We start from the raw sequence: 14224 nt of genomic DNA on the forward strand, positions 1-14224 counted from the left end.
TGCTTTTGGAAAGAGATCCTCAGTCTCTTGGTGCTTCCTCTGCTAACAAAGGCTTAAGTGCACCTTCTGCTGGGTTTAGCTGGATGCTTTGTGCACCTTTTGATTAAACTGGGACTGAGCTTTTTGCCAAGGCCTGCGGATCTCCCCAGTGGTCCTTTTCAGCAGAGAACAGAAAATGTTTTATTTGAAGCCTGCATAACCTTTAACATGGCTCATTCCTCCTCCTTCCTCCCCCAGAAAAAGGGCACTGTGAGTAGACTGGAGCCTGAACATCCCCTGGCGGATCTCCAGGGGAAGTTTCCAAGTGAAATTTCTGTCTCCAGAGACTCAGCATCTTCAACAGATCTCAGGAGAGACTTTGCTGTGGCTTAGCTTCTGCAATCTGCATTAATGCTCCTGTTTATCAGAGAGCAAGAACAAGACACACATCAAGTTTTGGAGCGTGGCAGCAGCATTTTTAGTGGAGCATAGCTTTGGAAGAGAAAAGCCTTATTATGAATAAATAAGGGCTAAGGAAGCATCAAGCTCTCAGAGGGCTCTGCTGGCTTTTCCTTCAAAGTGAATGACTGGGTTTCCATTAAGTGGGTTTTTTTGGGAGGGGTCAAACTACACATGGGGTGCTGGTTGTTGGATGTCTGGTGGTGATAACACATTAGTGAATCCAGCCTCTTTGATGGCTTTAGGTAATCTGGAAGCAAATGTGTGTAATGGAGGTGGAGGGAATTTCTGTCTAATTAGCCAGAGATACAGGCTTTCTTTTTTTCTTCCCCTTCCTCAGAAGAGGTGAGTAAGTATAGCGCAGGCTTATGCTAACAGGTGCAATTTTGTAGGAGCTTCATCATCTCACAGTATCTATTAAGCTTATTGCAGAAATGCATCTTTTAAATGTGAGTTACCCCTGTATTGTCTGATGGGAGAGGGGAGGCTTTCGTAAGCATGCGGGTAGGTAGCGCTGCGTCTCTGCTCCCCCGCTCGCGCCGGTGGAGCAGAAGTGAGCAGCTGAGGCTGTATTTCTAAGCTGGTGCTGAAGCACACAGGTGTTGACTGACTTGTGTGCTGGTCATCAGCACACAAGATTCCTGAGTACTTCAGAAAGTGGGGTCCTGTTTCTTTGTGTCTTTTTTGTTTGTTTGGGAAGAAGTCTATAACAGTGATGTCCTTCTGATCTTCCTTTTTTTTGGTGCTTTTAATACCATTGATGTCACTGCTGCACAGCCTTTGGGCGATCTGTTCTTTGATCTTGCTATTTAACCCCAAGAAAAGAGGCAGGGGGTTTGTTTCTATGAGTGAATTGTTGTAATATCTCTTCACTTCATTATCATATATATTTTGTGCAGAAACAATTTTGCTTCTGGAGTTTACTACTTTGTTAAATTGCCATGTGATACAGAGTATAGGATGTCCAAACTACAGGTTTGCTGATACACGTGGCAAGTCAGCACTATTGGCCAATTCCCTGCATTTAGGAATGGAAAAGGCTGTATGAGAAGTGTCTTCAGATGCTCTCTTGTTTTGCAGACACTGTAGCAAATGCATCAGGTCCTTTATTAGTTGAAATAGCAAAGACTCCGGGGTCTACGCTAGGAATCACACTGACGACAACCATGCACCGGAACAAGCAGGTCATAGTCATCGACAAGATCAAGCCAGCCAGCGTGGTGGACAGGTACAGATCTGAAGAGGCTGCTCCTAGCTCTGTTTTTCCTTTCTCCACTGCTTTTTTGTCCCCTGGTTAGTTATATACCATTCTTCCCCGCCTCGCCTTGAAATGGCCATGTCCACATGTTCTTAGCACTAAGTGTGCTAAAAATATCTGACCAGTGGACACTCCTCACTGGGAATGAATGTAACTCAATGCATGTGAAAGCTGAGCTTTGTTTTAAAAACCTCAGATCTGACTGTCCTGGAGCTGCGGAATGGCAAAAACCTATTCTGGGAACTTCTGGCTAGAGCCCTTTCATAATGGGCAAAGTCAGCTAGTCACCCTTTACATGGAGAGGCAGAAAGGCAGACTGTTATGCAGCCCTAGCTGTGGTTAGCTGTGTTGCTGAGCTAACTGCTGGCATGTAGGATTTAACTACGCTGCTGGGTGAGCCCTCAGCCATCCAGACTAGCTATGAGTGGGCACTAGAAAAAAGTTAAAAGATCTTTCCCAAGCCATCAGCAGCACTAACTTAAGCATGAACCATCTTAGTTGGTGTTTTGGGCAGCACTTTGAACCTAATGTTCAAATTAGAAGTAAAGAAATGATATGACCAAAATTCACACAAGTTCACACAATAATTTTGTATGTGTCTGCTCCCAACTGTAAGGACGTGGATTTGAGCCATGTGTATAATTACCTCTCTTGCTGTTCCCTTTGCAGGTGTGGCGCATTGCATGTTGGCGACCATATTCTCTCCATCGATGGCACAAGCACAGAGCACTGCTCCTTACTAGAGGCAACTCAGCTTTTAGCTGCCACTTCAGAAAATGTCAAGCTAGAGATACTACCTGTTCACCAAAGCAGGCTGCCTTTGAAGCCTCCAGAAACAGGTGTGTTCTCTGTACAAACACTGTTCATCGCCCTTAAAACTCACTTGAGGTCCCTACTGGGGTTCTTGCTGCTTTTGAATGCTGGCAACAGACTCCAGAGAGAGACATCTGTGGAGGGGGGTGGGGGGGGAAAGTGATGTTTTGATGAAATGCATGTGATTAGATTACGTTCTTCAAGGATGTGAATAGGAAAAAAAGGTAACATCTGTGCTTGAATGGGGAAATTGGAGTTGGGAATCCCAGGGTTTTGCAGCGCTGAGTGCTGTGCAAGCCACTTCCTTAGTACCTCGGATAAGAGACTTTAATGGAGAGGGAGGAAAACAACCTTGGTGCTGGCAAATGTATTTCCGAGCTCAGTTTTCATTTGCTGATGCCTGGTAAGGCTTTATAAAGGACATGTCAGCAGCTAGACAGGGTTTTGCTGGACTTCCTTAGGAAACAAAACTGTAACATAAGTGTTCATCTTCCAGACCAGCCTGTTTTGAATGGCAACTGTGTCTGAGCAGCGAGGGGTAGAGTGAATGCATCTGTAGCTGCTGCTTTCCACCACCCCTACCAAAGAAATACAAGGGGAAAAAACTCTGGCTCCAGAGAGGTCAAGCTCAAAATGCCTGTAAATGTCGTTAGGAATTCACCCTGGTCAGCATCCTTGTTGCCCACCTTTAGTTTCTCCTTCCATGTAAGAGGCTGACTCTGGCTCTCATATAAAATCTATTGTGAACATAGCCTCAGTACTACTAGATTTGTTACAACTCTTGCCTGTGGTTTTGTTACACTCTGTACTAGTGGTCTTGTAATTCAGGTGTTTGAGGCCTAACTGTTCTGTACCAGTCCCCTTTGCAACCATTTTCAAACACCTGTCTCTTGGGAATGATATTGGTGCACAGTAGCCCTGGAAACAGCTCTTCTTTCCATTATCTTCTAGGACAGTTTGGGGAAAGGAAGAAAATATCTGTGTTGTTTTCTTTAACATGATGCAGTGAAACATAAAATCTATTAAGATCTCTGTGTCTAGAAATAAATCTCTTACATGTCCAGTCCAATTTGTGCAGAATTAAAGCAGTTTAACAAAAGGGGATGGATGACTTGACCTTTGTGCCCAAGAAAAAATGGAAAGCTATAATCCTTTTTCAGTGGCTGTAAAAATAAACTATTCTCCTCCTTCCAATAGTCCCCTGGTTCTAATCTTCTTTCAGAATATATGCATTCAGTAGCAGCTCAGGAGAAGGAGGATCTGTGGAAGGACAGCTAGATGCATTCAGAGCCTTTTTACCCAAACCCCCAATACTTAGATCAGTTTGCTGTGGCAGAAATACAGAACACACTTGGAACAATAATTGTAACACATAAATATGAAAAATAAGGGATATAATAGTTGTTCCCACATGTGTTTCAGCTTTTTTAACACATGAGGGATCATACGGAAGGATGCTGTTTATCCACGTGGCTGTTAAATGGCAGAGGTATGCGGCTGGAGACCAGTGCTTGGGCTTGAACCGTCACTGGTGCTGATGGAGGTGGTAGAGGCAGGAAGGAGAGCACTGGGGCCAAGAGGAGCAGCTCACAAAGCAGTGCTCCTCAGTGGTGTAACCAGCCGTGGCACCATGCAGCGCATGGTGAGCAGCCGAGGAACCGCACCAGAGTTGACAAACTGCATTTGGACTTGTGAGAGGCACTTCTTTCTGCTCTGCATTGCAAGTGCCAACTCCACAGGCTGCTTTTTCTGAGTTTGGGGAAATAAACAGGGGCAGTAAGAAAAAATAGGCCATGCAAAAGCAAACTGTCATGGTTGGCGAGAGCGTGAAGCCTGGGGAAAGCAACTGAGGAGACCACACAGACGCATCCCTGTTCAGCCACTTGCATTACCTAAGTCCTTCCAGTGTGTGCCTGCACGGAGCTCGTCATGATGTTTTTTAAAAGTGGCTTCTTGTGCAATCAAAATCCCATTACTGAGGAAGTGGAGAGGGATCTGAAGCTCCAGTGACCATGCAAAAATATGTTCTAATGCTGAAGCACGGGATTTGTCAAACTGACTTTGCTTTCTCTGTGGCTCTGGGGGCATTTGGAGAGTTTGTGGGAGGATTACACTCTACTCACAGGATCAACAGGAGCAGATGGTGCCCAGGAGCGGTGCTGGGATGGATGGGTTTCCTCAGGCAGGGATGATGTGTGAAAGCTTGGGGAAGGTGGTTGTAGGGTTTTATCACAAAATTGTCCAAATTCTCTTCTCTTCCCCAGTGCACTGACAGCTCAGTTTCAAAGGCACTTTTTTCTGTTGTCAGATATGAGCTAAGAATTTGTAGACAAATTGGGAAAAATTTTAATTACTATAAATGGATTAAATGATTTTGTATATATGCCCATAAGCTCTGTCCCTCATGTTCCAAGTGCTTAATTTTATTAACAACTTTCCTTTTTGTCTAGATATAGCTACATTTATTAATTTGATTTTTGTTTTTAAAAGCTGCCTGGCTCTGAATTTACTTTTGAATCCACAATACAGAAAGCCTGGAGCTGGAAGTGTATTTTTAAGAGCTTGATAGACCGAGTACTAAACTTAGTAAATATGTAGTGAAGACTAAATATCATCACTGTATTGGTTGGAAAACCTGATCTAAACGATTTGATGCCTGTGATGCATGCACACAAAATGGATTTCCACTGTTACAGGCACTAGCAGATGACCTTTAAATGAGATCTCTGGGTGGATCCGCTAAATAAACTGAGTCCCTGTCCCAGGTTTGCACCCTCAGAAAGCTCTGGTAGTCCCAGCACTGGTGGCATTTCTGCCTGCTTGGAGGACACAGAGCCTGGAGGAGTTTTCATCCTGGGAAGGTGATTGCCAGTCAGTGCAAGTGGCTGTGAGGTTAAGAGCTCTGGGATAACTCATGGCTGCAGTGATGCTCTGCTGTGGGCATACTTAGCTGAATAAACCAGATCCTTGCGATCTTGCTTGTTAGCTAATGATTCCTCTCAGAAGAAAATAGATCCAGACAGCATGGTGCAGAGATTCATGAGAGAAAACCCAGTTGGCAAGGAAAAGCAAACTGACCCTGTGTTGCCCAAGGGCAAAAGGAGCATCAGCGAGAACAGAGGAGGGACCTGTGCCTGCCGGGGTGTTTGAGGCACTTCAGAGGAGACTTGTACCATCATGACTTTAAGGGATTTCCAGATGATGGATGTCACACTGCAACAGATTTCTGTCAACACATGCTGGACTGGGGTTAGGGTTGAAGCTAAAGCAGTTGTGTGCCCTTGAACAAAGTCTGCCACGTTGGTGCCATCATTTACTGTTTGCCACAGCATTGGCATCTTTTCCTGTGTCGGTGGGCCTCCCTAACTGCATTTAAGGAGCAGTGTGTACAATCTCTTTTGTTTGGTGAGCTGGAGGCAGCTCTCTGCTACTTCTCTCTTTCATCCATATGTGCATTCCCGGCTGGGAGCAGCCACTGAACATCCAAACACTGAAGCCAAGCACAGTGCTCAAAGCAGTCCTGGGCGTCTGTGGAAGGCATTGAGCCTTGTTCACGGGAGGGCAGCTCCAGCAGCAAGGTGGGAAACAGCACAAGGAGGTTTCCCCAGTACTGCCAGATAACACTGATGGCCACTGCAGTAAACCTGTGGCTGGATGGAGCTTCTGGACGTCACACAACAGACTGCAAATGATAATGACGTCTATGCACTGCCAGCATGGTTTAGTCAGGCCATTGGCTCAGGATGCAGCAGTTTTATGGGGAAAGGGTGGATTTCTGCCACTTTGCGTCGAATGTCATGTGGTTATGTGGGAATGCATCTTCGCTGCTGGTGCTTGATGCACTGTGGTTGCGTCCTGAGTTGTTTGAAGCCAGTATGAGGCTCTTTTCTACAATCTCCTGGCTTATGCTTCTTATTTCTTCTTCCTCTCACTTCTCCTCCCTGCCTATGGTGATTTCTTCTCCCTTGGGTGCCATCAGTCAAGGTGCAGAAGAGTGACCACCACCACTGCTGGGACCCCTGTGTCAACTACTGTCACACCCACCACCCTGGGCACTGCAAGACACCCACTTGGAACCAGACGTCTGGACAGGATTACTGCAAATGTAAGCTCAGCGCGTGGCATTGCCCCCATCCATGCATGTGTTCGCTCATGTTGTGCCCCCTCCACTTTCTTAACGTGCAACTCCATAGCCTGGCTTGTCACTCGTTTCCCTCTTGGTTGCCTGGGCCTGTTTCCACAGGTCCGGTGCTGAGGTACAGAATCAGGATCTGCAGCCCAGCACACACACATCTGGTACCTGCGATGAGAACAGTGTGCTGGGCAGACCCGCGGTCCCATCCTCTAACCCCACACCCCGGTGCCTGTTTTCATACAGCAAAAATGTACAGCTGTGGGACAAGGAGGGTGCCTCGGGTGATGTGTAGGAATGTGATATGGCAATGCATCCTGCTCATCCCAGGTGCTGCACAGCAAGCTAGCGGCAAGATTATGGCTGCTCCAAAAATCTGTAAACCCACCTCTTGCAGGAATTAGGGTCTGTGCAGCCCCTGGTTTCTTGCCTTAGGGCAGTAAGATAAGGAGGAGGAACTGTTGCACTGTGTCCGAACTGTGGGAATCAAACACGGCAGCCCAGTTACCCAGCAGCTCAAGTTCAAGCTGTGGTTTCTCTTTGTATGTATTTAAGGTGCATTAGTCCATCTTGCCAACCTGCTGATGGCTGCCCTGCATCCATGATGCATTTCTCTTCTGGTGGCCTGGATGCTGCAGTGACAGGCAGCCCAGTCACTGGAGTCACTGCATGCCAGAGAGTCATGCATTCCTTCTGGAATCCAAGCCCACTCCCACAGCTCTCCTGGAGCTGCAAGCACAGGAAGGTTCTCCCCCTGTCTTGAGCCCTGGAGCTGTGCAGAGGGAGCTAGTCTGAACCCATTAGGTGCTTGATGAACACCTGTTAGGTGAACCCAGTGCTACGCTTCTCTGTGCACATCCTTAACATACTCTGTATTTCGCCAGCTCTGGTGGCTGCCAACTTCTCGTCTCCCACCATGAACGCACAGGGCTTCCCCTGCCAGAACTCGAACACGCTACCTCGCAGCTCCCACCCCATGAGCCCCCGCACCACCATGCTGAGGAGGAGGCAGAAGAAGAAGGAGCACAAGAGCTCACGTAAGAGTGACAGTGGGCAGGGGCTGGGTTGGACAGGGCATGCATGCTTGCCTTGCTGTCCTTGCTTTCCAACAATAAGTTGACTGTTAGCTGGGGTAGAACCACTCATCTCAGCACTGTCAGTGTCCCCCTCATCCTCAGTCACTGTCCCCACCACTGCCAGACCAGGGTCTGTGACCAGATCTGCTATGTTGACCATGGCTACCCTGACCTTCTGCCTCTCTCCTCCTCTCAGTGTCACTGGCCTCCAGCACGGTGGGTCCTGGCGGGCAGATAGTCCACACGGAGACGACAGAGGTGGTGCTCAGGGGAGACCCTTTGAATGGCTTCGGACTTCAGCTCCAGGGAGGCATCTTTGCTACCGAAACCCTGTCTTCCCCCCCTCTCGTCCGTTTTATTGAGCCTGACAGCCCGGCAGAGAGGTTAGAGACCATGCCCTTGGATGCTGATGGTGCTGCTGCTGAACATTTCATGGTTTGGTTTGTTTTCTCTCCTCAGAGGCTCATTTAGATATTTACTATCATCCTTGTAATATCTCCCATTCTTCACTGGGCATGGTTTACTGTCACTGCCATTTCTGCACTCGTCGGCTGACCGCGGCCTCCCTCGCATCCCAGGTGAACGTCTTGGCACCAGGCTGCGGCTGTTCTGGGAGGAGGAGGAGGAAGGGAGTGTGTGTCTGTGTGAGAGTGCCATTCCCATTCCTTTTTCTGTTGGGTTTTTTTTTGTTTGTTTGTTTTTGGTTTTGTTTGTTTTGTTTTGTTGGTTTTTTTGGTTGTTTTTTTTTTTCCTCTTTCACTTTGAAAGATAAAGCTTTTATCTGGATGCAGGAAGGAGAAAGATATAAACAAGTGGGCCCAGCAAAGTGTTTTCTGCCTGGTTTAATTGTGCCAGAGCCCAGCCATATAAATTGGCCTTAAATCCAGGGCTTTGCAGAGAAGAGCTGTGGTTGAGAAGCAGGTGGGTGCTGCATTGAGCTTTTGGCTCTGCAGTACTGGGAAAAGAGCAGAATGGAGGAGCAGCATTAACTGCTGCATCATCCTCAGGGGGTAGTGGGAGCAATGACTCCTCCAGCGGCTGAGCCTCAGCTCAGGAGCTCTGGCTGCTCTGGCTAAACTTTTCCCAGTACCCTTGCTGGCTGGATTTAAAGTCTGCTTGAGTGCCTGCGCACTGCAGTGTAGGTGCCCTGTAGCAAAGCTTTTCCTACTGAACACACCAGATCCCAGCGTGGCTTGTGCTCTTGTGGGGTGGAAAGGAGAGCTGGTTTTGTCAGGCAGATGAGATAATGAGAGGTGACCAAGCTGGCACTTGTGCCCCTGTGCTGGTTTCTCTTCCCACTTGTGAGTTCCACTGGTGCTCTGTCCTGGTGCTCAGTGCCTGCTGCAGACCCTTCCTTGGGGGGAGAAGCCTCCAAGGGCTCCATCAACATCTGCTAATGGTTTGGTGTCCCCAAGCCAGCCTGGGAAAACAGCACACTGGGCAGTCGTACGGCAGGGAAAGTGACTGCAAAAGGAAATGCAAGTCCTTGCGGTGCAGGCAGCTCTGTGTGTGATAGCTTCTCCAGGTGGCTGGTGCAGAGGCAAGGTGGAGCATCAGTGCCTGGTACTTGCGGCCTGTAGGAGGACAGGGACAAGAGGCTGGCACAGGAAAAAGATTTGTCCTGAGTGATGCAGGTTAAGAGAAATTTCAAAAGGCTTTTATGCCGTTTGTTTGTTTGTTTCCAAACAAGGTTTAAAAATGAAGGTGATGGTGTTTTGGTTTTTTCTTTATCCTCTATTAACCAGGGTGAACTTGGCTCACATTGCAAGGCACCACACTCCTTTTATAAATCAGGCAGCAGCAAGGCCTGCTGTCCCAGGGGACAACAGAGATGTGCTGAAATCTGCCTGGCTTTGCTTTATCATCTTGCCAAGCCTGGAGCGAAAGCAAAGACTAGCAGTGCAGTCTTGCTTGGCTCTAATGTGTCACACACACTGCTCTCCCTCTCGGCTGCCCACCCAGCAGGATTCACGCTCTCCTGGCTGCTGCTTTCTGGCGCCAGTGAGCAATCCCCTCTGCGTTTGCAGCCTGGATTTGATTTGGGGATTAAATCTCTGTGGTGTATTTCTTCTTTTCCTAGACCATGCTGCTCTTCCTAGCTGGCAGGAAAGCACTGTCTTTTCTCCCCATCTTGAAGTGATAAGTGCACTGGGTTTGCAGAGTTTGAAAAACTCAGTTTTATGTTTTCATTTCGCTTTTTGTTTCTTGCTGTCCCACAGAACTTGTTTGCTCCATCCTTCCTAGACACCTTATTCCCTGCCCTTGTGAGGTTCTGCTGTAACTGCAGCCCAAGATATTAGAGCCATTTTTCTCCCCTCTACCAAGCTGGGCTCTCAGCTGAGCCTGGGCTATGCTCTTTCTTGTCGTGCAGTTTCGGGTTTTGCAAAAGAGGCTGAGAAACAGGGATACAGGGATCAGGCTTAGCAGCCTGGGTCTCTCCTGCGTGTTTACACACTCCTGTGTGAGACCTGTGAACCTGAATGTGCTGTTGTATACAAGTGCATGATCCACAATCACGTTGTCTGTCTGGCTTGCTGTGGAAGAGCTGCCCCTTGGGTGTCTAGCAAGTTTGAGTACTACCAGGGAGGAGGACAGCATCACCCTCTTTTCAGGGAGGTTGGGCTGCCTCACAGTTATTACCTGCTTCGTTCTAGCTTGTGGCAGGTGATTTGAAGCAAAATCTCTCGCCTGCCTGACTTGTGATACATTTTACAGCCAATAGCCTCTAATAGACCTCCCTTTTTGCCTGATGTTTTGTTTACTGGGTGCAAGATGAAGCCTTTGGGCTCCAAATGAAACAGCGATTTATCCCATTATCAGCAGGGAGAGTGGAATAGGAAGATGCCTGACATCCTTTCTTGGCTGCCTTGAAAACACGCAGTGTTTGTGTCCTTCCTCCCCTAGCTGTCATTGACAGCAGTGGGAGAGTATCTGGCTTCTCTGTCCCAGTATCCAAAATCAATGCTTCCTGCTGAGTTACATGTTTTCTATCTCTGCTCAGACACAGTTGTTTGATCATTATGTTTCTGGCTTTTGAGTATGAATGGTTTGCAAAAGGAAAGTTTAGCAGCTGGGTGAAGCTGTCAGCAAAGCTTTGATCTTTTGAGGGCTGGGACCCACCCACCAGTGTGCACATGCAGATGTACGTACACACACAGATGTGCACGTCTGACCTGTGCAGGTCAACTCGGGGGCATGTAAGGGCATGATGGATTGGTTTCTGCAGCCAGTGATGTGGCCATCACCACAGCTGCTACCACTCACCCCACAGCTGGACTGACCATGCAGGTGCTGGTGCTGCTGAGTGAGATTTGCAGTGCATATCCTGCCCAAGGCTTGAATATGTGCTGCTCTGTGTCTAGCAAGACACCTCCACTGCTCTGTTGCTGTCTTTGAGCCCGAGGAATGAGTCATGACAAAATGCAAATCTCTGTAACCCCAGGGAGACTCATTCCCGTCATGGACTCCAACACATCATAGGGCTGTCTCCAGGAGATGCCTATACTCTTGTTTCTGATTTTAAAGCACTTCTCCCATGATCGCAAAGCACTTTGCACTGTGCACTTTGGGCTGTGCACCTCTGAGACAAGTGCTCTCTCCTTGGGAAAGCTGTCTGAAAAGGTTCATGTAGGATCCCACAGCAGAGCCAAGGAGAGGGCTGCAGGACCCTTGGCTCCCTCGGCCCTGCTCCTCTAACACACGGGCACGTGACAGCTGGAAACTGGTGTCTCTGGAATTATTCTGAAGGGTTAACAAGGCACGTCGGATCTCCTTGCACTCATGGAGGGAGCCATAAGGTTGCGGCTTCAGTCCACAAACTTTTATAAACCTGCAAGGCCAGGGCTTGAACAAGCATGGTTGACTGAGACTAATAGTAAAAGAAATAAAAATTTCTGACCTAACAGAGCTATTGTATCGTGAGTGAAGAAACACAAGGAACAGTTGTTTTGTGAGAAGGCAGCTCTGGTGGGAAAGGTGGCAAATGTTTACTTTGTTGCTGGGTAGAAGCATCCTATGATCTCCCAGCCCATGTGACTGAAACAGTGGTGCCAAAATCGTGTCCTTGTGTGACCTTGAAATGACAGTGATGTCTGTGGGATGCAGATGTGGATACCTCCTTTCTGAAAGGTGCATTATGGCCATAGGAAGAGAGCTCTTGGTGCTGGAGGAGGCATCTCTGTTGTACTCCTTGGCATCTCCATATTTATAAGCTGTTATTTCCAAGTGTGTCTATGTGGCTGCATGGCCACAAGTCCAGTAAAGGGCTGCAGTTCAACATGATGGAATTTATTTGCAAGGGCAGGTTCGTTTGTACACCATGGAGTTGTCTGTCCTAATCCCAGTCTCCTTGAACAAACCGTTCTGAATTTACATCTCATAAAATAGCCCGCGTTTTTCCATGGATGGCATGAACGCAGGCAGCAGTACAAATATACTGCAAGCTTAATACCTTCTTACCAGTAAAATAACCTCTCTAGGCTCTCTCCAAACTTACTTTTATCTCAGCTTTTGATGGGCCACCAGCAAAAACTGTTGTGCTGGTCCATTTTTCTTGAATTTTGATGTGTGTATTTTTTCTTGATAACCTGGCATTTCATATACGCCCTGTTGCTTGGAGGTGAATAATACAGCCAGTGGCCATTGCCTTTGGTGTCGTCTTCATGTGCCTTGAAGCTGTGGTACCATGTTTTCTTACAATTGAGTTGGGTGTGAGTGATGAAGAGTGGCTGGAAGGATCAGAAAAAACAAGCTGTCTTCTGTGAAGTATCAGTGGAAGCAGACAACTAGAAAAGAGAGGGTGAAGAATGTGCTTGATCATTAAACAGGAAAGGAATAAAGATTCTCTGGAGGAGGCTCAAAACAGGATACTGATGCCTTCTGGGAAACGTTTGTGGTAAAATCACTGCAAATGTTGAGGTGAACCTCAAACTTATTCCCATAACCCACAACTTACTTTGGACACCACTCTGTAGCTTGCATTAATGATGAATGAAGGAGGTTTTCCCAAGCTCTGCTCAAGTGGACAGCCTTACAGAGGGGTGACGTGTGAAAAATCTGAAAAGATGCAGTGATAGTGAACAACTGACGAAGGGTATGGAGGAGAAGGAAGATAAGCCATTGCCCATGGCCAGTCACAGGGAAGACTACACTCCTGATTTTGTAGAGCCATGGTTCAGCTCAAATTAGCTGTGAGGGATAATTTGGAGGATTGTTTTGCTGGCATTGCAGTATATTTAGGAAAAAAAAAAAAAAAAGCGAGTGTGGATAGTGAATGTAGGAATGTAGTGAGTGAATGTAGGAATGTAGTGGTTCATGTGTGAGGAAACCTTGCTTATAAATGAAGGGGACTCCCAATAGACAAACCATGCCGTAGCAGGATATCTCTATCATAGCTTTGTCATCACTGTTTTTCTTCCAAATTGAAAAAACCTGCTGATGCTGCTCTTTGTGAAAGTGGGTCTAAACCAGAAACCCCAAAAGGCCAGTTGTGGTTATACTGGCGGGCTAGCGCAGTGGGGTAAGATTGGCCTTTCAAGGCAGTTAAACTGTATCAGTGTACGTTTGGCTTCCAGAAATGAAATTACAAGGGTTAAGTGATTATCCAATTTGCTGAGACATTTCAGTGAGTTCATTGGATTGTAGCTTCAGTATTAGCCATGTATTGAGCAGAGGAATCTGCAGTTTTCAGTGCCATTAGTTTGGGTTTCATGGAAAGAGCCGTATACCGTTAGATAGGGTAGGAGGGCACATACCCTACTTTCTCACCTGTGTATCACACTCGTCTCTTGGCCGTGGTGTTGACTTTTAGGAAGGGGAGGGTTACTTTTTTTTTTTTTTTTTTTCTGGAAATTGCAGGAAATGTGACTAAAAATGGCTGTTTAGGAGCAAAGTGTATTTGAACTTAGGCAAACCACAAGGAGTTGGCTGCCTTGTGACCTTCCAGGGGGCTCCCGGCACTGGGACAGGCACTGCAGAATTAGTTATCTTCTCTTTGGGGCCACTTCGGCAGGGTTTGTCACAACTCTGTGTGTCTTGTAACAAATTTGCCTGGCAAAAGTAACTCATGGCTGGTTGTGGGGTTGTGGGTTTTTTTCCTCCTTTCCTCTTTTACCTTGCCTCCTTGTTCTCTTTCCCTGTTTTCCTGATGTGGACTGCAGGTGTGGGTTGCTACAAGTAGGAGACAGAGTCCTTTCTATCAACGGCATTGCAACTGAGGATGGGACTATGGAGGAAGCAAATCAGCTTTTGCGTGATGCCGCGCTTACGAACAAAGTGGTGCTGGAGATAGAATTTGATGTTGCAGGTATGTTGCCAAGGGAATTGCTGCTTCTACCAGGAGGGCTCTGCTAGTGCCTTTGCTAACCCATAGGAGGGAGCGTATTCACAGAAATACACAAGGTTTTTGTGAGAGCTCAGAGGGAAGAGTGGGAAGACCATGTGAGGACCTTTTCCATTTCTTGTTCTCTAATGTGCCCCAAGGTGGATGCTCCTTCTTGTGATCCTTTC

At 47.3% G+C, this 14224-nt stretch overlaps 1 protein-coding gene across 4 annotated transcripts in view; it reads left to right on the plus strand.

The window, feature by feature from the left end:
- The window catches only part of GRIP2 (glutamate receptor interacting protein 2), a 285038-nt gene that overhangs the window by 236575 nt on the left and 34239 nt on the right, over positions 1–14224 (plus strand). For all 4 annotated transcript variants that reach the window (XM_027793920.2, XM_005229990.4, XM_055806301.1 and 1 more), the window contains exons 8-13: positions 1519–1666; positions 2366–2535; positions 6489–6614; positions 7526–7678; positions 7914–8100; positions 13876–14021. In XM_027793920.2, coding sequence (XP_027649721.2) covers positions 1519–1666; positions 2366–2535; positions 6489–6614; positions 7526–7678; positions 7914–8100; positions 13876–14021 — 930 coding nt within the window. The remainder of the gene's footprint in view (positions 1–1518; positions 1667–2365; positions 2536–6488; positions 6615–7525; positions 7679–7913; positions 8101–13875; positions 14022–14224) is intronic.

This window comes from Falco peregrinus, chromosome 5 (assembly GCF_023634155.1).
Source record: "Falco peregrinus isolate bFalPer1 chromosome 5, bFalPer1.pri, whole genome shotgun sequence".
NCBI lineage: Eukaryota > Metazoa > Chordata > Aves > Falconiformes > Falconidae > Falco > Falco peregrinus.